The sequence below is a fragment of the Microtus pennsylvanicus genome, chromosome 4 (assembly GCF_037038515.1).
Source record: "Microtus pennsylvanicus isolate mMicPen1 chromosome 4, mMicPen1.hap1, whole genome shotgun sequence".
Taxonomy (NCBI): Eukaryota; Metazoa; Chordata; class Mammalia; order Rodentia; family Cricetidae; genus Microtus; species Microtus pennsylvanicus.
Window position 1 is genome coordinate 128,972,860 of NC_134582.1, and position 26,044 is coordinate 128,998,903.

Here is a 26,044-nt window from a genome sequence, read left to right on the forward strand (position 1 = left end):
CTGTCTAATAAGGATGATTATCAAAGGATGGAGGAACCCAGCAGAGATTCAGAATACCACCTCCATGATGTCGAGCTTTCAGGCATAAGACCCCTGTTCTAACACTCCAGTGTTCTATCAAAATGTAACAGTCACGCTCATTAACTAGAAAAACAACAACAACAAAAACAACCAAAATACTTTGTTGACAATAGGGTTTATTTATGTTTAAATCGCTAGCCAAACATCCAAAGAAATAAGTTTAGTCAAACCCGGATCCTATTGGTTTCACCGCTGCTACATGTTTGAAGAACTATTTGCATGCTAAATTTTAAAGTTAATTAATTAAGAAAAGTAATATTGCTAACATTATTTCAAACTTTTAACATCCATTCAAAGTTATGTATGGATTCAGTAGGTGTCTTACAGTCCTTTCTTCATCTGAGCTTTCTGTGGGAAATTCCACGATCAAGGCAGCCTTTTCTCAAGTAAAAAGCAAACTCCAGCCAAGGAGAAAAATCGCTAGGCGTCTCCAGGCTGGGATCAGTCTCAGGAGCTTTTTTTCTACATGCTTCCGGAACAAGTTCAAGGTGTGTTTGATTAGCGCTACTCTGAAATCTCTTGTGCAGGTCGGCGAGTTGTCTGAGAATACAAGGGCTTCCAGAATGCATTAACCTACTTTCAATAGCGTGGCTTTCCCATCCTCCGGCTCTGAAACAGAGGAGGAGCCGAGAGGATGTTCCAATGTGAGCTGGGCATGCTCTTTGCCTTAAATGCAGGACCCATCCTGTGAAACACCCAGCGCAGCCAGAGAAATCAGCACTTCCTGCAAGCACACCAACAGCTGAGAGGGCAGCTCTGGTCCCAAACCAAGAATCATTGGAAATCCTGCTAAAATATGGCTGTCTAATCAACCGAGAGGCAAAACTCATTTACTATGATTCCCATTGTCCACGCTGACAGATGGCTCTCTTCTCCCCTGCTCTCCCCTTTCCACCGATCGCAATCTCCCTGCCTTGGGGGCAAAGCTATTCTTTGAGAGGTCCAGTTGAATTCGCCAGCCTAGTTCTGACATGAGACAAAAGCTTGCACAATCTCCCCTTTCATGAACTGAGCCTTTTCTGAAGCGCCAAGGACCATGCAAAGAAAACGGGGTTTGGTCCCCCTTACCTTAGTCCTCATCGGAGATAGGAGCCCTTCCATTTTAGCGGAATCCTCATGCCAGTTTCTCTCTTCTGCAAGTTACTCTGTCTGTGTGCCGTCCTTAAGCATCCCACACGAAACGAAAAGAGCCATGCCCGGAGCCGCCAGTGGCTCCCCTCTCCCCGCTGTCACTGCTGCACCCTGAGCAGTCTAACTTGAATTCCCGGTGCCAGAGAAGCGCTGCGCGCAGAGAAGTCGACTCCACTCCTCGCCCTCTTCCCCCTCTCTTTTCTTCTTTCTGGTGCTCTCTCCTCCCTCTCTCTCCTCCCTTTCTCTTTCCATAATCTCCCTACAGCTCTCCGTGTACCATGCTCACCTGACAAATGATCTCTGTCTTAGGTATCGTATTTGAGCCAAGAAAAGTGGTCTGAACAAACTACATGGAGGGCAGCTCACCCAAACCAGAGGAGGCGAATGCAACCAAGCGCCTGGTAGTCAGCCTTCCAGCTCCGCAGGCAGTGCGCTCTTTTGGGAGTGAGAGTATTGCTGTACTCATCCATCCATCCATCTACCCACCCACCCATCCATCCATCTCTTTTTTGAGGAAAGGGGATCCTGACAGTAATGGAACCAGCTGACACCATTTTCAGATAGTTTTCTGGTCCATATTCAGAAAACAAAGAAAGAAATCATCTCATTTATTTCAAAATAACTATTTGTTAAACCCAGTTAGACACAACATCTGGACAGTGAACTGGAATTTTTGCTGTTTGACAAGATGTTTAAACACATATTCTCCAGGAAAGTTTCAGAATCAAGTGTGTGTGTGTGTGTGTGTGTGTGTGTGTGTATAAAATTCCAGAAGAACTGAGCATTAAACTATGTATGTGTGTATGCATGTATATGTGCATGTACATATAGTGTGTGTGCTATGTTGTTTAGGAGTGATATATTTGTGGGTGTGTGCTATAAAGAGTTGTGTGTGTGGTGTATTACATGTGCAAAGTGTGGATAATGTGTATATATAGTGTGATTTGTAATAGGAATTATGAGTATTATGTTTGTTATGAGGTGCTGTGTGTACATGTGGTATTTGGTGCATGGTGTGGATAGTATGTATGTGCAGTATGTATGTTGTAGTGGGGATTGTGTGTACATGTCTGTGTTTGTACATATGTGTAAATGTGTGTGTATGCATGTGTGCATCGCAGTACGGTATGGTGGGGGTTTAAGGTGCATGCCTGTGCTGTGCGTGCGTGCGTGTGTGTGTGTGTGTGTGTGTGTGTGTGTGATGTACTGTCTAAGACTGCCTCATTTAGCATTGTCTGTCTCTTAGAAAAAGCAGACAGTGAAAGAAACATACCAAAGACTGGAATGCAATGAACTAGAAAAGACGTATACCTTTGTCTTGAAGGATTACCTGTGTGCTAAGAGTTCAGCACCTGTCTCTCAATGGGTGAGTGCCTCATTGCACCCAAGGACATTTGTGCCTTTGCCAGAGCTTGAGGGCATGTTCATATATACATTTGATACATGCAGCAGGTGTGAACTCACCTATGGCATTTTTATTGTCCCCTGTAACTTGCCCCTAGAATGGAACTTGTCCCTCTCTTTACCAGCTGCTCTTATACCCAACTCCCAATACATCTTCAAGATGAACCAGTCCACATTTCTGTTCAGAAAGACATAGGTGAACCCTGACACTCTGTCTATTCCCTTATTGACACCATTAGCCCTTGATTAACTTTTCTCCACCAGTTCTCAAAGCCATGCTAGAACTTTCTGAATCCACACCAACTCTCTTGGGTGCCAATTGACCTCTTTGTCTGCACTGGAGTTCTTTATGCTCAGTACATTGCTGTTCAACTTTACGTCCCAGGCTGAAACTGCATCATCACTTAGCCAAGCGTCACCTCTTTGTCCAGACTCTCAACATCCTAACGAATCATCAATATATACTACGTATTAGAGCCTGTTCTTACATAAAAGAGTCCTGCCTTTTGTGACTACCTAAGTTGTCTCTTAGTCTTATTCCGCATTCCAGTATTTGGAGTTTCCTAAAGATTCTTTTCAGCCACTCATCAAACAGCTGCAATACACCCGCTGTGCGCTGGATCAGACCTCTTCTAGTTCTTAAATATAAGGTGGGGGCAAGGTGCCCTATGGCCTAGCCCCCACAACCCCGTGGCCGATGTGACACAAACCTCCACAATCCAATAAGCCCTCCCACCTGTGACGTCATTTTGTATATAAACTTCTGCCCATGTGACTGTGCTCACGTGATCGCCACTGATTCAAAGTACATTTCTGTTTTCTGGAGACTCACGGTCAAAGTTTTTTAAGGAAAAAAAACTGTGTTGTCTGCACAAGAATTTTACCCCCTTACTTCCAGACTTAATTCTATTTCCATTCTCTGCTCCATTCTTGTAGGCTTTACTTTGTGGCTGTCAGGGAGGAACTAACTCTCCTTTATTCAAGAAGATCCATTCTTCACTCCCCCAGCTCCTCCAGAACATTGGCATGGCCTTACTGGAGTTCCCTGTGGAGATGTCACTCCCTCCCTCAGTGTGCAATACTGTTCCTCCATTGTGGTTGATTTGTCTATGACTAGAACAAGCTACATCTATTCCTTGCCTCTAAGTACTAAACAGATTTGTTCTAGAATATTCTGCTTTGTTTCACCTCCCTTCCTAATCTTTGAACCCCCTCACCAGCATTTCCAGTCATGCACAAAGTTCTCTCATTGACCTTTTAGCTTTGGCACAACTGCTTCCTGCTACTGTTTGGACTTCCCCAAGGGTTCTAAGCAGGTAGACAGAGTGGAACGGTGTCAGGGTTTAAGGCAAAATTAGGCTGATCCTGTTTAGGGCTGCTTGGTGTCTGACAGACTCTAAGCATAGATTTTGGAGTCAGAACAGCCTTCCAGAGCCAGAGGAAGGGACTCTGGGAAGGAATTTTGAAAATCCTATATATAGCACCTCTGAGAGGCATGCCACTTTTCTGGTTGTCTTTACTCCACTTCTCAAACTCTGGGTCCTCGGAGGCTGGGGTTGTCCGCCATGTTGTCTTTTGTACTCTTTCATGTTTATATGTGTGTGAAGGTCTGAAGCTGATGTCCCATCTTTTTCCATCCTTCCCCGCCTTATTTTATGAGACATGTTTTCTCCCTTAACCGGAGCTCATCTGTTTGGCTAGTTGGCTGGCCAGCAAGGCCCAGGCTTAGCAGTGGACTTAGAATCTCACCCACTAGTATCTAGATTATTTTTTTATATTTTTTACATAGGTGTTGGGGACTTCATACAGGCACAGAAAGCATTTATTCACTGAGCTGATCCCTTTAGCTTTTATTTATCATGTTTTCCTTGTAGTCTGTGAGGTGCCAGAGACCACCAAACTCGAGGGATGTGAGGACCCCAGAACCTGTTTCTTAGTGCTCGAGAGCCCACTGGTGCTGTTTGTTGCTGCCATGTGGCTACTAAACACTAACTTTGTGCCGGACGCTGCACTGAGTATCTTCCATTATGAGAATATCTACCTGAATCTCTGACTTTGCCCTATTAAGGTAAATATTCTTCCTAGCCACACTTTGAAGATGCTTTAGCGAGGTGACACGTACACATAGTGGAAGTACATTCCACAGAGTGAGGCTAAGCCTGGTACACTGGTTCCATCCCATTAAAAATAACCTTCTGTACCAACTTAAGACATCCAAAGTGTTAAAAGCATATTTACTTTCTGTTCTTTAGTAGTGGGAGGCTGCAAAGTAGGCATGAGACTCTTATTTTAGGCTGCTGCATTAATATTCAGTATCTCAGCCACTTATTTATTCATGAAACCAATATTCATCAACAATCTACCACAAGCCAGGGAACTTATCAGGCATAAGGTCTGGCTTCTCTTCGAAAGAGGCAGTTACTGATAAAATGCAATGTCAAGTTATTGCCTATTGGTCCCAAGCCCTTCACATATCAATGGCCATTGTGCCATGTATTAAGTGACTGAATATTTTGAAGAGGGAAGGACACCCAGGGAGGTAGAAGTGTCTGTGATAGACTTACGAAGTACTTCAATCTGGCAGTAAGTATACATAGTCCATGACTCATATTCCAAAAATCTTTGGGCACCCCAATGATCTAGATAATCATCAATGTTTCAAAAGTATTTAGCTATGGAGTAACAACTTGTCCAATTCCATGCCAGAGGTTTTTTTTTCTTCTTCTTCTTCTTCTTCTTTTAGCTGGGAGTGCTCCCTGCTCACAGTCACACATTTTAAAATATCCTCTACCTTCTAGAAGGGGGGTGTTTATGACCCGAGGTGGATCCAGTCTTAGGAGAAACGGGTAATGCATGTTAAACCTGTGGAAACCGGCAAAATCTGAACAAATGGGTGCTGTGTGGAAAGAGAGTCTCGGCTGAAAGGGCTTTCCACTGTGTGGTGAGGGAACTTCCCTGCGCAGGAGCCTTTAGCCAGTGGCCTTGGCTTTGGAGTCAAGCTGTGTTTCCATTGGGATATTGAACACACACACACACACACACACACACACACACACACACACACACACACACAGGGGCGGGTAATAACTTCAAAGTAAACTTCTCCATACCAGAAACACTTGTAAATGTCATGAAGGTCATTAGGTATGTCGTGCTCAGAAGATCAGGCCTCCAGTCTCTGCCGCACTAAAACACTGACCCTTTGTTCTTAACATCCATGCCATCTTCGGGGTTAATTTCTTTAAGTCTCTTGGAGTCTCTGGGGATCACAGCTCACTGAACAATTGAGGTTCATTATGAGGGGCCTGCAATGCCCTGCTTTATAAACAGTTTTGCATTCACTAAGGGAAGAGGATTGCAAGCTGACAACCATTCAGGTTTTATCCCTGCCCTTACTTCTTATTTACAAACATCCTCATTAACACTTCGGCTTTAGGGCAATCAAGGATTGAGGAAAGCTTCCCAGATGCGTTCTAGATACCTTGGGTAACACTGAATGAGCTACTTACTAATATGGTCCAAATCACCTTCCTGGGAACCCCGACTTTCATCCTAAGCCACGTGCATGTGCTGAGGCTTATAATTCAAACTGCACTGTGTCACGAGGAGACTGCCACTGACCACCTGCGAAAGGACCCAGTGAAAGCAGGACTAACATCAAGTACTTGGATTGACTTGTGTCTGAATAAGGATAAACATTCTGTCAGTTGTTATACTATGAAAATTATAGAGTACTTGAGGTTCTTTAGAAGGGCTTTCACATGTTACCATTAAAAAACACTACAATAAATAAACCAATTCAGTATGGCAGGTATCAATTTCCCTTTTCACAAGGGTGGAGAGGAGAGGTGAAAGAAAGCGGTAGTTACTGAATTGTAACTATTTTTCTAGGGCGTATACTGGGTTCCTTTAAGTTGCATCTAGTTTTCTGTTCACAAATACCTCATCCCTTCCCACTTAACCAATGATGACCCGAGATGATGGCGTTAAGTTAGCATCACGTGGTCCCGGCTATCCATGTATTTTTTTTTACACATGATATTTGCCACGCAACTCTGCCACACTCTTGACTTCTGTGTGTTTGACTCTGTGGGATGCACAGTAGCATAACTGATACGGTGAACTCTTAGAAATGTCCATGGGGAGGAAACAGCCAGGCTAGCCTGCTGATATCACAAGGAACATGAAGGGAGAGTCAACCCACAGCCTAGTGAGCAAGCCAGCAGCTCACAAATGAGCAAGGCTAGCCATAGCAGCGGATCCCAGCCTCCGTGATCTAGCACTGGGCACTGTGTTTGTTATGCAGCTCATAGACTCAATGGCTACCTCAAGACGGCAGAGATTCTAATGTATACCTCGGGATACAGCTCAATGGGTCAAATGCTCACTGTGTAAGCATGAGGTCCCGCGTTTGGATCCCTAGATCCCACATAAAAAGCTGTGTGTGGTGCTATGTACCTCTAACTTTGGTGCTGGTGGGGCAGAGTCAGAAGTCCCTAGGTTTGCTGGCCAGACAATCTAGCTGAATTAGCCCAGGTTCAGTGAGAGAGCTTGCATCAAAACACTAAGATGAAGAATTTGCATACACACATGGGCTCCTTCAGAGTGGATCCAGAATAGAAACCCCAAATGTAGGTCTTCAACTTTAGCTCTCAAGTTCTTCCTACTCCCCCAGATCTGGGAAAGCTCACAGTACAGAATGATGGCTATGTGACTATGAAAGTATTCTGAATTTCCATACCCAAGTCTGTGCTCCTAGACACACATCCCACCCCTCCATGTTACTGACTACAGGACCGGACTGGGTGTGTTGGTTTGCTATACTCCATAGCTGTGACCAGCTGAGGAAAACAGCCAGACAGTGCAGGGTCTTGGTTGATCAGTCATCTTCTCTTTATGATCTTTTGGATTCTCTGCCCCATTTTCTGAAGAACAGTGATTGCCTGCAGTTATCAACACTTGGTACAGAAGTTAATTGGAATCTAGCCCTGGGAGACTTCTTCCTTCCGTGCTTCCTGTCTCTGAAAAAGAGCTACACAGTGGAGAAAATAGAAATGCTTTTTTTTGTTGTTATCATAAAAACTTGAGCTGGAAATAGGTCTTGTGTTTGTTGAAAATACATAAAGAACAGTAATTTTTCTGAAGCATTTGAAAAAAGATATTTGCCTTTTTAATTTTTATTTTATTTTATTTTTTTGCACTTAAGTGCCTTTGTTAGGACAGAGAAACCCAGAAAGTGTTGCCTCCCAGAACATTGCTCTGGGGATTCCCCAGAAGACATTTGGGAAGCACTGATGGAAGAGTAAACTGAGAGATGACATCTGGTATACCAGAAGCTGGCATGCCTCCTTAGCCTTCTCCACCCAGCTCCAGAGAAAGATGGGAGAGAGAGCATTGTTTGAGTCCCTTCGTTTCTTTTGGGGCAGATGTCACAAAATTGCCAAACAAGAATTTGTGTTGGAGGACATTAGGTAAGAAAACATTTTCTTTTTAGTTAAATGAAAATCTGTACATAGATAATGAGAGAGAGAGAGAGAGAGAGAGAGAGAGAGAGAGAGAGAGAGAGAGAGCGAGCAGTGGATGGTGGTTACGCTTTGAATGCAAAGTTCGTCCTCCAAAAGTCTGTGCATATGAGCTGAAAGACTCGCTTCACTAGCAGAAAGCAGTTCCTGGGAACAGTACTTGAAAGTGACATTTGCCTCGTGTTCCCACCTGAGGTCTGTTTCCTGGTCAGCTAAGATGAGAAGAGCCTCGGTCATGCACTCCCACTGCCTACATTGCCCTGCTCTTCTCATGGTAATGTGGACTGATGTCGTCTCCAATGATGGGCCGAAATAACTCCTTCTTCCCTTCAATTCTCAACTAGTCTGTACTAGTGACAATAAAGGCTAATTAACAGAGGGATATAAATGAGCTATTCCAACAGTACATGTACCTATTGTTAAAAGATTACTGTAGAATTTTTTTTTCTTGATAAAACTGTCAAAATATTTAGGAATGGTCAGGCCTTACATAAATCACTTTGAAGTTCCATCTTTTTTAAACCTGGGTTTCTTTTTCTGCTAAGAGGCAATCCAAACACTACAGCCAAATTGCCCCCATCTTTATCCAAATCCTCCCAGGATGACAGGAAAGTGGTAGTGATATTAAGATGATAAGAATCCACACACTTGAGATTTCTGAGACTTCTCAGAATCCTCAGGCTGTATAAACAGAACAAGAGTTTTGTTCTCCAATGGACCTATCCTGACTTGGGATGTGTAAAACAACCCATTAATCACCAGGCTCAGCTAAGTTTGGTTCTGAGATGTAAGCTGACCTCAAGCCACACGCATGAGTGGGGAGCCTACTATTGTCTGCCAGCCTCAGTCACAGGCCCTGTTCTGAGGTCATCAAAATGAAGGATAGGGATTGCAGAGTTTGAACAACTCCAAGGATTGGGGCTGCCAGGAGCTTAGACAAATGATTCAAATTATGCCAGGCAGAAACTAACAAGACAGTTCAACAATGACAGTGGAACCAAAGGTGGGAATGGGTATTAATTTTCCCTGAGATGAATGCTTCACACAGAGCACTAGTCTTGTGTGATACAGGGTTCTGAAGATTGAATACAGGTCCCCATGGATACTAAGCACGCACCCTCTTCCGCTAAGCTGCAGCCACACTGCGCTCCTATCCGTGAAGCTGGCTTAACTCAGATAGGTAGTAGGGATGTCATGATGGAGGCATGGAGCCATAGTACTGAGAGGATTTTAAGAGCAGCTTCTATGAAAAAAAGTTGAGAGGCAGAATGTGTCTATAGTTATTTTTATTTTATTATTATTTTATTTTCTGTATTTTATTTTGTATATGGGCGTCTGGTTATGGGTGTTTGGTCTGCACGGATGTATGTCTACCATGTGTATACCTGGTACCCAGGATGGCCAGAAGAGGGCATCAGATTCCCTGGAGTTACAGGCAGTTGTGAACTGCCATGTACATTCTGGGAATTGTAGCTGGGCTGTCTGTTAGAGCAACAAGTGCTTTTAACCACCAGCTCTCCAGCCCTGGCAGAAAATATCTTATTTGAAGACAATAGAAAGCAGTAAGATTTAGGAGTGCTGATTTATGAGAGACCTCCAGGTCATATAGTTTCACACTCTACTTTTCTTAATTTAAAACTCAATTCATGCCTTTCATTGAATATGTGAAAACACGTTATGCCATTTAGGAAGGAAATAATAGTGTTCCCTTGCCATCATTAGAAGTCTCTTGAATATTGTGCACTAATTTATTGAAAAATCTGCAGGAAATTCTTTTCTATTAAAAGCTAATTTTTTAAGTTATTTAATTTTAGAAGTTAAAATAAAATGAAAATCCTGTATTATATTTGGTAAGGCCTTTAATTAAACTACAGGGATTACCTAGTGGAATTTGGTTTAAATATTTCCACACAATAAATATATCTCTCTATGGACTATTTATAAGATCTGATTAATTTTTCAAACCAATTCTGAGTCTTTTAAAGCAGAATTTATTTACTTACTTAGTGTAGGTGTATGGGCCTACATAAGTTTTATGTAGAGTACATGCACACTGGTGCCCAGGCAGGCCAGGAGAGGGCACTGGACTCCCTAGAACTAGAGCTACAGAAGGTTGTGGGCTGCCAGGTAGATGCTGGGAACCGAACCCAGATCCTCTGCAGGCACAGCAACTGCTGAGTCATCTCCCTAGGCCCCTCCTGATGAATCTTAAAATTTTGGTCAGTTTCAACTGAAGACACAAAAGGAAGTAATTGTGCAATTGGATTTTTTGCTGAGTCGAGGAAATGAAATCAATTGTGGGTATTGGTGGGAATTGGTATGAATTGCTTTTCTCTTTGTTTTGACCAAATACCTGACAGGAAGCAACTTAAGTAGGAAAGGCTTATTTGGGCTTGCAGCTTCAGGCTGCAGTCTGTCATGGTGAGGGAGGTGTGGCATCTTGAGCTGCTTTTGGCAGTGGAGACAGAAGCGTAAGGATGCTTGCTAACATCTATGTAGATCGGGAAGCTGAGGCAGGAGATTCTCATGCTTAGAAGGCTTTCTCCTTTCCCCCTTTTTCTCTAAAAAGGATCCCAGCTCATAGTATGATACCACTACAGGGTTACACCTGAATGTCTTAGTTACACCCTGCCCGCAGAACATCTTCAAAGACAAATGAGGAGATATGATTCTAACTCGATTATAGTTGTCAATGAATATCAACTATCATGGCATCTTTTATCCAAGAACTTGGAATGAATTCTGCTTATGCGAAAAACACCTTTACCTTGATATTGAAATGTGTCCCTTAAAAGGGAAACCACAACCCTGCTGTTTCCTATGAAGAGATGAAAACGGCCCCAGTGCCTGGAGCCACTGAGCTGACTGGATTTTCATCAGCCATGGGAAATAAATGTTTATGCCTCCTTTCTAATAGGAAAAGATTTTCCTCTCTCAGAAACTCAGCCTTAACCCAAGGAATCAAATATAAAATGAGAATTGTATTGATTTAAAATATGTTGGTAATTAATCATAAAAACAAGAGAAATATTAGTGAGATGGTAGCCATGGGGCAAATCCCTCTATTTTAAAACTTTGTATGATTTCCAAGCATGGTTCACCTGGACATAGTTTGGAGAAAGGCACTGGGCCTTTAAGAGGCAGATCACCAAAACTCTTAGGCCTGAACCTACTTTTTAAAATATTTGGCTTTTTTAAGTGGCTATGATTATGCCAAGATTTTCTTTGCCAACTTTCGACTCTATTAAATTTGAAACTTGGAAAGTTACCACTTAAAGGTGAAAAGGATAACATTTTAAACTTAAGACAATTCATTTGCTTAATCAAGTCTGAAGTATTTTGTGCGAGGCACTGTGCCCGTCTTGTGAGGGTACGCTGGCAGCAAGGCATGCCCAAGCTCGGCTTTTCTTTCGCCTTTCAGTGAAGGAATTCTCACGACACTTCCCTTCCAAGGAGCCCAGGTGCACTACACAGGAACTATATGTCAGAAGTGAAGAAGAAGAGGTTTGGGGAATAAAAGCCCTTCTTGTCTTTTTTCTGTTTATAACGGAAGTGCTGGGTTCCGTAAGAGCGCCTCAGACAGGGACTGCCAGGAAGCAACTGCGCAGGTGCAAGCCAAGAGTGGAGCATAAACAAACATGACCACTGAGGGAGTTCAGGGCATTTCCCTTTCATGTCACAATGTGTTTAGACAGTTATGCAACCAGAGAGCTTCGAATAAAAGAATGCAATGCCCAGAAGAAAGGAATGCTTTGGATCTGGTTCCCAGGGTCCTTGACTTAGCTATTTCTTTGTTAAAACTCAAGGCTATTCCACGTGTTGATTATCCTTGGCCCCAGCCCTTGTCTGGACAGGTTTTTCCTAAGCACAGGGCTGAGAATTTGCACTTCATCCTGCTTTGCTATTGTGTGCACGAGAGAGTGTAGTGCAATGCCATTGTGACAGTCTAATTGCACGCTTATTTCAAGAATCCAGGAAGACCCATTTGCCTAGGACTTTTGCTCCTAAGGGACCCGAGAAAAAGGATTTAGCAATGGATGCCTTTTATTCTTTCCTTTAGCCCCCATCATTCGCCAGTGACAGATGAGACACCAAATCTCAACATCTAGAGCATGGCTTTAGGAAATGAAGATCTCCACTCCCAGGCTTGGGGCATGACTCAGTGGATAAAGCATTTGCTGTACATACATGAGCCCTAGAGTTTGGACCCCCAAAACCCAGGGAAAAGCCAAGAAGGCACAGAAGCACATCTTTAATTCCAGTGCTCAGAAGGTTGAGAGAAATGATCCCAGAAGCAAGTTCCTAGCTAGACTAACCTATGTTAGTGAGCTCTGGATTCGATTAAGAGACCCTGACTCAATGCATAAGTAACTGAGGAAGTTACTTATACAGAGTAACTGAGAGAAATTCCCTATGTCACATGCCCAAGGACTCATACATACACATCCATCCACACACATGTGAGTTTACATATGCACGCACATACACACCGTATATACAGACACATGCAAAAGTAACCATGACGTACTCTTCTGTGTTGGGTGATAGCCCATGCCTGTAAGACAACACTCAGGAGGCAGCGATAGAAAGATCGCCATGAGTTTGAGGCCAGCCCAGGTTATACTTTGAGATTGGTCTCAGGAAACAGAAACAAAAGAATTAAGATCAGGATATTGCGACAAAGACAGACCCCAAGCACCCTGGCAAACTCTGTTGAACTATGCGTGTTTTCTAATGCACATCAGCTTCTATATATTTCTCTAACCCATGGAAGAATAGAAATAGGTCATTAAAAATGCAAAGATGTTTCCCGGTGGAAAAGTAAGCACAGTATTTAGAAGAGGGGGTATACTGCATGCGTAAGAGCACTGGAGACAAATGTCAGTGTTACAGGTGACAGTGGTGGCTTAGTGTCTACCAATGAGGCTCTCTAGGAGATGGTGCTAAGTAAACAGAATGGAAATCAGTTGCCTGCATCCATGGCAGAACAGCCCTGATATCAGGAACCACATTTGGGAAGGGCGTCTATGGCAGTTCTCTAGAGTCATGATAGCAAGAGTAGAGAGGACTAGTACCTACCTAGCCAGTAGGGGTGTAGAGTCCAGACTACTTGAGGTGTGGATAGGATCCTGCAGGGAAAACAGTGGCCAGCCTCCACAGAGAGCCGGACAGAATGCTGATGGCTATGAGGCAGAGGCAGGTTTGGTACTTAGCCACAGAAGATGACTGGGTAGGAGTGCAGCAAGAGCGGAGCCATTTGCATCAAAGGCAACAAAAAGAGCAAATGTGGGGTCAGTTCTCCAGGCCCAGAGTGAGCGAAACACTGAAGATCAGCAAAGTAGGCTAGAGCCAGTGTAGTAAAGGAGACGCCACGGTGCCAGGACCCTGCTATCCGTATAGTCATCTCACTCCAAAGACATCACTAAGCCTAACTGCATGATGTAAATCCACAGGGTGTTGAATCCACTCACTCGTGTTACATTTAAGTCCCAGAGAGCTTGCTATCTTTTCCAAGATTACAGAAGGTTAAGACTGCATCTCCCTCAGCATTCTACCTGTTGTATATGAAAAAAAGAACGAAGTTATTGTATTTGGGATTATTTAGAAAACTATCCTCAAAACTATTGTGTTGTCCTATAGCTGACGGATTTCTGTCCTCACACTCAAATGTAGGTAAGAAAATAGGCCAAAGTCATGGCTCCAAGTGTTACAAAGCTCATGACCCCATTTGTAGAGAAGGGACTCAGCAAATACTCACTGAAGGATTGATTTGGAAGTTAGCAGATGTGGGCATTTGAGTTTACATTTCTTTCACGATCCATTAGGGGAGTGGAAATAGTATGTTCTGGGGGAAGTGAACCCTGTATTCATGATTCTACTGTGAGATGTTCCCCATAGGTTCATGTATTTGAAGGTGGTCCCCAGCTGTTTTGGAAGATTGTAGAACTTTCAAGAGGTGGAACCTTGTTAGATAAAGGGAGTAATTGGACTGTGTCTTGAAGTGATGGCCCAGTTCACTTCCTGCCCACTTGCTGCTTTCTGACTGCAGATAAAGTGTGACCAAGATACCTCTTTCCTGTCACCATGACTTTCCCACCATGATGGACTATATTGCTTCAAGCTGCAAACCCAAATCAACCTTCCTCCCTTCCTGCCAGCTATCTGGCCACAGCGATGAGAAAAGTAATTGGCTTATATCTGCTAACTTTGTATGTTTGCCAGTTTCCCCTGGGAAGAATGTGATGAGGATACATCCCAGCAGACCCCAATGGGCATTCTCAGATTGCCAATATTCTTTAGAAAACTCTTTGCCTGATAGTCTTTTCAAATAATACAAGCAAAACTCAAATCCAACTTTCTTTCTCAACCTTTCCGTAGCACTGCAGCCCTTTAGTACAGTTCCTCATGTTGTGGTGATCCCAACCATGAAATTATTTTTGTTGCTACTTCATAACTATAATTTTGCTTCTGTTATGAAATATAATGTAAATATCTGATATGTAGACATCTGATCTATGACACATGAAAATGTTCAGTTCCCAAAAGGGTCACGACCCAGAAGTTGAGATCCACTGTTCTAATGAGCTTCATCCTTACATCGTTCAAATGTTTCTCCACGGCAATTATTCTTCTAGCTCGCCTTGCACTCAACCTGTGATTGATGCCTATTCTAGACTGGAGTCCATATCTTAACGCTTGGATTATTTCAGCAATCACATTGCTTTCCCCAGTCTTAGATACCGCTCTCTGACATCCCATGGCTGGGGACAAAGAATTCCCTACCAAAAATGGTTTGTGGCTTCTCCTTACACCTGAAGTCCTTATTTGGGCTTTGAGAGCCCTCTGGCATCTTCTTTCTGATTTCCACCCTCCTGACAATGCATTATACAACCAGATTCTATGCTCCCAATCATTGCTTTAAAGGTGCATTATCTTATCAAGAATCTACCCTTCGATCCATGAGAAACAGCAGGCAAAGGGCCCAATGTCCATTACTTCATAAGCACTCAGTAAACAGTAGGTCTCCTCCAAGTGCATATCAATTGGCTTCCAGGAACATGCTCTGAGTAACCAGCTCCCATTCGCTCATCTATGCTGCATAGGTGGCATTTGGTTCAGGTTACATTGTGTCCTTATTATCTTTTAACCTTCAACTGCATTTCAGACCTTAAGCACAAGGTCTCTCAGCCCTGTATTTTTTGTTTCTCTATCCAGTGGCCCGGAGATAAGAGCTTAATAACTTCCATCAACGCTGTTGCTATAGCACCGCTACAATGTTCTTAGCTCCAAGAACACCTGTATCACTGTCTCACCTTTTAAACCCCACAGCAAACTACAGAATGCAAGCATGTGGGGTGAAGAAAGCAAAGGAGAAATATGTGTTGGCCACTTTTGCTCTACAATAGAAACCCTCTCTTATTAAAGAAGAAGATAAGGAGGGACAGTAACAAGTGTCCAGGCAGTGACATATGTCAGCATCACCATTTGAGTGCCTGTGAACTCGCGATTACACTGAAAAACAAACAAAGCCATGGTGGGTTTATAGATCTTAACTCTCTCAGCCTTATAACGGTAAAAGCTTTGCAAACTGAATCCTTTGTAATGAACACCCAGAGATTTCTCTCTGACGTATGCATGCAAGCTTCCGGATGCTCACCTGACTTCAGGTTGAGATACATAGCATCTTGGTACATCCTCACACAAGCCTAAGATTTTTGTTTCTTTCAGACACTCCCAAAAGCATTTGACAAACTTGTCTTAATACTTTAATAGACCTTTCTCTCTGAGAAGAAAGAGAAGGGGGTGATTGTTTCTATTCCATAGATGGAAAACCAAGAGACAGGCAATTTCAGTGGCTTGTCCCTTGTATCATGATATAACAGTATGTCCTTAAGTAGCAGATGAGTCTCTTGCTCATCTTGAGGTGCAAATGTCAGACTGTTCATGGCCAACCCACTATATTGATGATACAACTAAGACAATTACACATTATAAGTAGAAGCTTTAGGGATCTTACTTAAATGAATATGCAATTCATAAACCACACCACCACCATTCATATAGAGCGGTAGCTAATGAAGACCAAGGTTAACACCCAAGTCAGTGCCAGTTCATACCAACCACTTGTAGCTTCATTTCTGAAACTCATTTTACATTTTTATGTATTTTATACACACACACACACACACACACACACACACACACACACACACACACCGAAGCATGCATGTTGAGGTCAGAGGGATAGCTTGCAGGAACTGGTTCTCTCCTTCCACCATGTAGGTCTGAGAGACTGAACTCAGTCCTTCTGGTTTGGAGGCAGGTGTCTTTACCTGCTAAGCCACCTCACTGGCTCTGACAGCTCTATCCACAGGGGCCAATGAAAGTCTTCCACAGCAGCCCTTTGTGCCTGTGTCACCAATTAGGAAATGTAATTGACTGCTTCTCTCTGCTCTCTAAGTGTTACATCAGGTATCATGTGACTTCAAAGAAGAACAAAAGGTAGTGTCGGCTGTTGCCAGGGAGACTTAAGAACCATCTGAATTTCTATAGCATCATAGAAGCAAGATTCCCATCATCAGTCTTTGTAAGCTGTTGAAATCTATCTCATATTTTTAGAAGGTGTGACATCTAACACATTGGTGAATATTCCCAGCTCTAGTACACTCGTACTTTCACATTTAGATGGATTTTTAGGCTCAACTGGTGGATCCCCCTTTCCCTCCCTCTCTGGTAAAAGCTGGGTCTCCTTATGAGTGATAACTTTTTTCTATGCTTTCCTTTTTTCCCTTCATGCTGCTTTATTCTTGCATCCTGTTTCCTCCTATTCCATAATTAAAATCATTTTCTCACTAGGCTGTCTGTGTCCACTTCTCCCAGACTCTCCCTTGACCATCGTGGCTATAACTGCATCCAGGTCTTAGTCTCCGCTGCTCTTAAGTTGACCGACCACACTTTAAGCTCAGTAGTCGGGTGCTCGCACCCAGCTAGGCATCTCAGTGGATGGTGCAGTTACTTCCCTCCTGCCCTTTTTTCTCGGAAGTTGCCATCCTCTGTCAACCAAGATGATTCCAATTTACTGACTTCTCCAAGTTTTGCATAAAACCACTCTTCTAGTTTTGGACTAAGAGGTATTTCATTCTCCATGTTTGTGAAATCTGCTAAGAGAATCATCTTTACCTCTGTGTAACACACACATACACACACACGTGTACACTGATTTTGTTTTCTTTTTTCTGTGTTAGGGTTAGAACCCAAGGCCTCACACATGTGAGGCAAATACTCTATCACTGAGCATCAACCTCAACAGTGACTTCACCTCGTTAACTGTTTTGTTTTGTTTTTCTCAATGCTGGGGAGAAAACTTATGGCCCTGTCCACGCTGGGCAAGTAAAGGCTCTACCACTTTCCTGTCTTTGCACACTACAAAACTACGTATCATATCACACATTTAATGCATACTCGAAAATACCAAACACATTGTCTAACTTACTCGAAAGATATTTATTAGCTTCTTAAAATAGCAATTTGTATAACCTATTTAATTTTTAAGAAAAAATAGAAAATTTTAAGTATTTAGTAAAATCCACATAAGAAATTACTGCTAAAAGAAGCCCGTTAAGCTTCTCTGCTGCTTTGTGATCAACACCTCCACACTGCTTTATTTATCCATCCTCAACCTGATGTATGAAAGAGCTTCCTTTGAGAGAGCTCTGGGATCCCTCACACTTATTCTCATCTCTATACAGCTCTCCAGAGAAGAGCCTTCACGCTCTCTCCACAGTGCTAGGAAAAAGTTCAAGTGGATCAAGTTGTCATTACCAACATGTGAATCTTACTTAGGTGTTTCCAGAAAGCCCTGTGTATCTCTCATCCAGGTTACCCAATTTGAAAACACAATCAGTTACTAGAAAGATTTGAAGCCTTTCTGCATTGCATTCTTCTTCCAGGGTCAGAAAAGGATGACTTATTCATATTGCATTTATAATCTCCACAATGGGCCACAATTGTCAGCACTGTGTGCAGTGTGAATTAAATGTATCTACACAGGCAGTAAGGCCACACAAAGACATAAAGGAGAACAACTTGTATTTTCTGACTTTGTCGTCAATGACTACACTTGTCCTTGTCGATATCTACGTCAGTTAAAAACTGTTTTCAGAAAATTTCACCCTGGGCCAACGATGACTAAATTGTTTTTTGTTGTTGTTGTTCTAATAAGATCTGGGGAAGAACATGAAGAGGATGCACCTACTGCAGATGCTTGTCAACACATACAGACTGTAAGATGATGAAAACAATACTTTGCTTTTTCTCTGATAGGCTGCTTCTTAATTAATCTACCCATCAATCAAGAATAATGTACCAAGTGATGGGCCTCACATGGAAACTCTGCTGGGGAGGCTCCAAACACTTGCACTGTGTGGTTTTATGTTTGGAGACCTCATTACATCAAGCAAATCATAACTCCAAAAACCAGGAATGGACTGCGCTGCTCTTTAACCCTTACATTGCATTATCATACATGGGGGGGGGGGCGCAATAAAAGCTTGTGAAATGAATGAAGAACTGGGGTAACGCAGATCCTGGCTCTGGGGGCTTGAAACTTCGTAGGTAAAGAAGAGACAAAAGCCATTCTGAACTGACAAGAGTTGACTTGTGTGGAGTTGGGTGAGGTGATGCCAGGATAAAGACTGCACAGGCTGCAGTCGGTGAACAGTTGGGTAGAAAAGGAACCACTGAGAAAGACTTTATGGGTTCCGACATGTGATATGCACTTGTGAATGTGGGCAGAACCTGTAGCTTGAAGTAGACAGAATAATGAAGGGTTGGTAAAGATGGCACTGAATGCCAGCGCCACACAGGCAAGAATAATGGCAGCTAGAACCAGACTCTAGGACAGAGAGGTATGGCTTGTCCCATACTGTCATGTAGTACAGAGAGGTAAGGCTTGTCCCATACTGTCATGTAGTACAGAGAGGTAAGGCTTGTCCCATACTGTCATGTAGGACAGAGAGGTATGGCTTGTCCCATACTGTCATGTAGGACAGAGAGGTATGGCTTGTCCCATACTGTCATGTAGTACAGAGAGGTATGGCTTGTCCCATACTGTCATGTAGGACAGAGAGGTATGGCTTGTCCCATACTGTCATGTAGTACAGAGAGGTATGGCTTGTCCCATACTGTCATGTAGGACAGAGAGGTATGGCTTGTCCCATACTGTCATGTAGGACAGAGAGGTATGGCTTGTCCCATACTGTCATGTAGGACAGAGAGGTATGGCTTGTCCCATACTGTCATGTAGCCTCTTCTATCATAGCTAATGGGATTCTTCACACCTGAGCTTTTATAGAGGATGGAGGACTCAAAGAAAGAGAACACCATTTGAAGGAGCAATAAAAACTTTCTTAATCGGTTATGGGAAACAGGCATATTAGCAAGAAACGATTATGATGCGTGAACCCCACATAGTCACAGGCTGATATTTTATTTGCAATGCCTTTGTTGTTGTTTTTGAAGGGGGTGGTATTTCTTTTTTGACAGCATGTGCTTAGAGATCTCACTGTGATATTTTGGGTCAATCCAGGTTAACAGGAGGGAAAAGCATTATTCCCGTTCTAAGACATCAGGCTTCTTTTGCTTGATTCTGTTGTGAATGGTGACTTCCTATACCACCTGTGTCTTGTGCTTATTGCAAGTCTTCCTATTTCAACAAGGCTGATACAACTCCTACTCTGTAGTTCCTTGAAGATGGGGTTTTAAGATATTGAAATTTCAGGGCTTGGGGTGTGTGTGTGTGTAATTAACTATACATGTTGGGGAATCCAGAAACCTTTTGATGAAGATCTTGGGGAGTTCCCCACTTGCTCTGATTCTGGCGGTTTTGTAAAGTTGCCTACTGGAGGTGCTGCCATGGATACTCAGGACTGACTCTGAACATTTCTGACAGAAAGAGAGGGGGAGAGGGAGGGAGGGACGGAGGGAGGGAGAGAAGGAGGGAGAGAGGGAGAGAGGGAGAGAGGGAGAGAGAGAGAGAGAGAGAGAGAGAGAGAGAGAGAGAGAGAGAGAGAGAGAGAGAGAGAGACCTCAGAAAACTGCCAGAGAATGAATTCAGGGCATTGACCCTACATAACACCCACCTCCATTGTTCACAAGGGTACTGATAGTTCTTGCATTCTCTTGTCTCTTTCTCGGTTACCTGGGCTTCACCTCCACCCCACCCTCGGCTGCTCTAAGCCTACTGTGCCCTCGTGCTGATGCCTTGGGTATGTGCTCTATGCCACTTTGGTACCTTATTCCTCATGCTGATGCCATACCACATGGGTACCTTAGCTCTCCTGCTATGCCAGGGGTGCATATTATACGCCATACGAGGTACCTTAATTCTCATCAGATGAATCTGAGTTTCAGATGTACATCTGAATTTTCTTCCTTTTTAGTTGAAGTGAAGTTCATGCCACTCACACTAGCCATTTCATACACCACCAGTACAACTAAGACCTTTTATCTAGCTCTAAATGTTTTCATCACCCCAACAGAACCCTGACACCATTAAGCACCTCAGAGAGTTATCAGGGCTTTGTGTTGGGAACATTCTAAATTTATGAGCTATTTTGATGGATGTCTCATACCTGCTAACTTTTTCCAACTGTAGTTAAACTACTGTTCTACAGATGCCGTTCCTCTCATCCAATCATGCCCCTGAATCCATTGTCCACCTCTCCATCACCTCTGTCTACAGCTCCTTCTTTAGTCTAGAAATCACTATTCTTTTCATTTATTCATTCATTCTTTTAAAAACTATCTTTTCTCATTTTCCATGCCAAATCCAATTCCCCCTGTCTCTCTTCCTCCTGCCCCCTCCACCAGAAATCACTATTCTTGACTCGAGATCAACTTTTAGCTTCCTCATTGAAGAGAATGCGCAGTGTTTGTCTTTCAGGCCTGACACATCATTGGACACAATATCCTTGAGTTCCATCCATGTTGCAGTAGATGACAGAATTTTATTCTTTTTTATGGCGAATAAAATCGCTCTCCTTTACCGATGCATCCACCTGCAGAGCTCTAGGCTGCTGTGACAGGTTGGCTAGTGTGACCAGCGCTGCATTAACACGTGAGTGCAGATACTTCTCTGACATGCTGGGTTTCTCTGCTTTGGATACGCAGCCAGGAGTGGGATTGCCAGATCATATGGCAGCTCTATTTTTAATGTTTTGAGGAAACTCCACGCTGTTTTCCATAATGGTTGGACTAATTTGCATTCCTATTAACATTCCTACACTTAGGAGAGTTCCCCTTTCTCCTCATCCTTGCCAGTATTAAAACATTTTTTCTGTATTTTTGATAGTAGCTATCAAATTAGATGATATCTTAGGCCTGGGGGAATAGCTCAGTTGGTTAAAGCACTTCTTATGCAAGCACAAGGACCCAAATTCAACATCAGCAGCCATATTTAAAAAGGTGAGCATGGTGACATGCTTTTGTTGTTATTTATTTATTCAGTATACACAGTGATGGAAAGACAACATATTTCGAATCACAGAACCGGGAGACAGAGACAGTCAGAACTCAGCAATTCCCAGACCAGAGAGACACCATTTCCTGAAGAGTGACACCTAAGGTTGAACTCTAGCTCTGTGTTCACACATGGGTACACCTGTACACCCATGCACATGCACCTGCACAAGCGTGTGCACACACATAGAGATAGGGGTATGGTATCTCATCCTGGTTTTACTTTGTATTCCCTGATGATCAGTGATGTGAAGAGCGTTCTCAGACTCGTACTGGCTATTTTCTTGTCTTCTGAGAACCGTCTCTTAGAGTCGTCTGCCCGTTTTCACTGGGCTACTATCATTATAGATTTTAAGTTACTTGTATATTCTTTCTGGTGCTGGGTGAATACTTTGCAGATATCCCCCGTTCTGTAAGCTGCCTTTTTAACTTTTGGTTATTTCATTTGCTATGCAAGAGTTTTTAGAATGTGCCATCTCATTGGTCCATTTTTACTTTTGTAGCTGGTACTCTCGGTGGTTGTGTCCGAAAGAAAATTCTTTGCAGGGACAATGTCCCAGGGTGTTTTGCTTAAATGTGCTTCTGGAAAACAGGGGCACATGGGCTCTAGCTTTTTTCTTCTGCGTATTGATAGTTGGTCTTCCTTGTAATTTTTATTGAGGCGTCTTCTTGTTGGTTTGCCGTTGTTGTTGAAAACAGATTGGTCATAATTATATGGACTTTATTCTGCATTCACTATTCTTCTCCCCTGGTCCATGTGCATGTCCTCTGTGGTGTGTTTTGGGCTGAGATGTTATACTGTCCCCAGCTTTCTTTGTTTTGTTCAGGAATGCTCTGGCTATTCAGAGCCTTTAGTGATTTTACATAAATTCTAGGAGCTTCTATTTTCCTGTTCCTATTTCTGTGAACAATGTCATTAGCATTTGATAGGAATTGCAGTGCCTCTGTAGATCACTTGGGATACTGTGGGCATGTTTAACAATATTAATTAGTCTATAAAATGGAATGTGCTTCCATTTTGTATGTTATCTTTAGTTTCATTGGTGTTCATTGTCACTATAATTCACTTCCTTAGCTAAAATTTGTTTATATGGCTTTTTTGTTGCTGTTACAGCTATCATTAAGGTTGTTTTCCAGCAATTTTGCTATTGATATATACAGATACCACCAATTCTTAAAACTGATTTTATATTGTGTAAACTTTCTGAAGTGGCCAGTCAGTTTTAATGTTCTTGGTGCAGTCTAGATTTGTTTTCACACAGGATCATGCTTCTGCAGATAGGGATAATTTGACCTCCTGCCCTCCGATTAAGGTGCTCTTTATTTTTCTCTTTTAACTTGCTGCTCTGGCTCAGACTTGGAATACTGTGTTGATTGACAGTGTGAGAAAGGCAACCTTTACCTTGTTTCTGATTTTTGAATAAAGGATTACAATATATCCTTATTCAGTACGGTGCTGAATATCCTTATTCAGTACGGGTTGTCATATATAGCAACTTCCCCCTGTGTTAGGGATTAGACGCAGGGCCCATCACACGCTAGGCAAATGCTTTACTGTGACCTATATCCAAAACCATTTTCCTACTAACAAAAATTTAAACAGGATCTCACCACACTGCATATACTGGCTTTGGCCTTACTTCGTAGCTTTGTTTTGTTCAGGCTCTTCATGGACATTGTCATCTTCATCCCCATCCTCTCACGTTGTCAGGACTAGAGAACTGTGCCACGAGATCTGGCTGAGATGATGATGGTTGTGGTGATGGTGGTGGTGGTGGTTTCTATTTGGTTTTTTTGAGATAAGGGTTTCTCTGTGTAACAGTCCTGGATACCGAAATCAGAGGTTCCTCTGCCTCTGCCTCCCTAGTGCTGAGATTAAAGATATGTAACACCACCCTGCCAGGAGACATTCTAATTCTCATGCATAACTTCCTGGAGGTTCCTCTCTCTACCTGTTACCCTTTTGGTGAGTAGGAGAGAGAACTGTTTGTACTTCCTTCAAAGAACAGGTAAACTTACTTTCCTACAATAAAGCCAACACTCACAGACCAGGGGAATACATAACCAAAATAAAAAAATGTGAAATGACCAAGTGGCAAAGGGAACAAACCAAGTAGCCGAGGGCAGCCCTTTCTTGTTGTGGATGGAAAATCAGCTTAGCCAGTATAACTCTCCCATGCAGGTACGTCTAGTCTTTTGACATTGTACACCACATTGCCATCTACAAAGTCTTCATCCAAAAGTGTGAAAGTGAGTTCCAAGAAAATAATTGTATAAAAAAAAAGAACTCTCATAATATTTTAAGAAATAGGGCTATATTTATTGATAGCTGTCTTTGACCTCATGCATCTGAATGCAGTCCACAGGCTGTAGGCTGGAGACAGCTAAAAACAAGGAAATCATCATAGCTATTTCTTAATTAATATTTAAATGTTCACACTCTATTGGACAATATTATTATGTCACCATGCTACCTGAAAAAATATTCACAGTAGAATATTAATTGAAGTAGCTAATTATAACTATTTTCTAAGTGGCAAAACTTTCTCTAGACATATATACAGACCCTTCACATATGTGTGTGCATGCATGTGTGTCTATGTTTATAAACACACAGAAATAAATCAGTCATAATATTTACAATGAGAAATAATCCTTATTTTCATGGTTATGGTTCTTTTATAAATTTATCGTGAACTACTATTGACAACAACAAGCAAAATCCAAACAGGCAATACCATGTTGTTTACTGATTAACTCATCCACTGTTACATGATATCCTTATTCATCAGCCATATATCGAACCCCTTTCTTCTAGTAGACTACACAAGGCATTATGGGAAGAAGGTGTCGTAAATAATAACGCCGACTTTAGGGGCTTTTACCATCTGGGAAGTCAAAATATAGAGTTTCTGAGATCTCAAGTGTCAGAATTTGTAGGCCCCTATTTCTGTATGGTGTGGCAGCCAGGTGATAAAGCCATAGGCCCCAACCGAGGGGTCACATAGCTCTGTAGACAAACTATCTCTGCCTAACAATGGTCAGGATGTTTGGAGGATGTCTTATAGAGATGCTAATTCATGGCCTCCATAACAGCTAGGGGACGTGACTAAAGGCCATTCACCAGGGTTACCTAGGATACAGCCTAATGTGTTTTTCCGCTCAATTTATGGGATGATATATAAACTGTTTGGAGAATAAACAAGAGAGATCTTGCCCTTCCATGATGACTGTGTAAGTTGTGTCTGATTATTCCTCATGACTCCGTACCAGTCCAGTTAGGAAAAAGAATTATCTGTGTTGGACCCACATGGGCTCCAACAAGAATTCTCTTGTGTCTTCCTAAAGGAAAGGCTAAAGCTTCCTTTTGGTGTAACAGACATTCTACCTGTGTTTCAGGTGCCCTTAGTACAATACTGCCTCTGATTGCTAAGATACCAGGGGCTGGAAACCATGACACGCACAAAAAACGGCAGAGAAGGGCCTGCTCTCCTTCAGCTGACTTTAGGAGAGATCACCTCCTTCCTCACTTGTGGTTTCCTTTTACTTTAGAAGGGAGGCAGCGAGTCTTACTGTTTGGGCAGGCTTAAAGAGAATAATGAACATTGTTAGTACTACAGCGTGCTATTTCCTTCTTCCATAGCATCAAAAATAAACTGCCCTGTTCTCTTGACAATTCCTTTTTATATAGGCTAAATATCCCTGTTTTTATTTTTGCCTTTGTGGAGACAGGTCCAGAAGGGGTTAAATGCAACGCCTATTATAATTCAGTAAATTAGAAATGCAGGAAAAACCCAACCCAGAAACCACTTTTCAAGAATCTGGCCCAGGATGTCAGTGAAATTTAACAAGAAAACCAGACCTGTGAGAGAATCGTTGACATAAGATAGTAAATCTTTCTGAAAAAAATAATAAAATATTTCCCCGTGCTTCTTTGCATAAAAAAATCAGCTGCTATCAAGAAATAGCAGAGAAACTCCACAGCCGTTTGAAGCTGAATACTACTTGCAAAAATTATTTCCCCAAGGTTCCCCGTTTATCCAGCCCTCTCTTCTGATAATAAATAAACTTGCTCATTTTTGAACATCCAGTCTGACTCTTCATGCAGCGAGATCTCCAGGTGTGCACTGTAGCAGGAGGAGCCACGCTGGGTCCAATCAGTTCCTACATGATTGCCAGCAGGAAGGGGGCAATATTCATGACTACATCGCCCAGAGTGATGCTAGTTCTTTTTTGGAGGATGTAGTCTATGATAAAGTTAAGTAGTAGTAACTGTGTGGATTAGGCAAATCAGAGTCACCTCCATGCAGAGTCCAGGGAAGGTCATTGATGAGGTAGCCAGCCATTGCATCAACTGTCAGAGGTTCCCACGCCCACTCTAAGCTCAC

General features: G+C 42.5%; 1 protein-coding gene across 4 annotated transcripts in view; it reads right to left on the bottom strand.

Moving 5' to 3' along the window:
- The window catches only part of Frmd4a (FERM domain containing 4A), a 595,839-nt gene that overhangs the window by 449,725 nt on the left and 120,070 nt on the right, over nucleotides 1-26,044 (bottom strand). The window contains exon 1 of one of the 4 annotated variants that reach the window (XM_075970462.1): nucleotides 1,150-1,170. The exons of the other annotated variants lie outside the window; for them this stretch is intronic. Coding sequence (XP_075826577.1) covers nucleotides 1,150-1,161 — 12 coding nt within the window. The 5' untranslated portion in view covers nucleotides 1,162-1,170. Of the gene's footprint in view, nucleotides 1-1,149; nucleotides 1,171-26,044 lie in introns of those variants that run through there. 4 annotated transcript variants of the gene reach the window in all.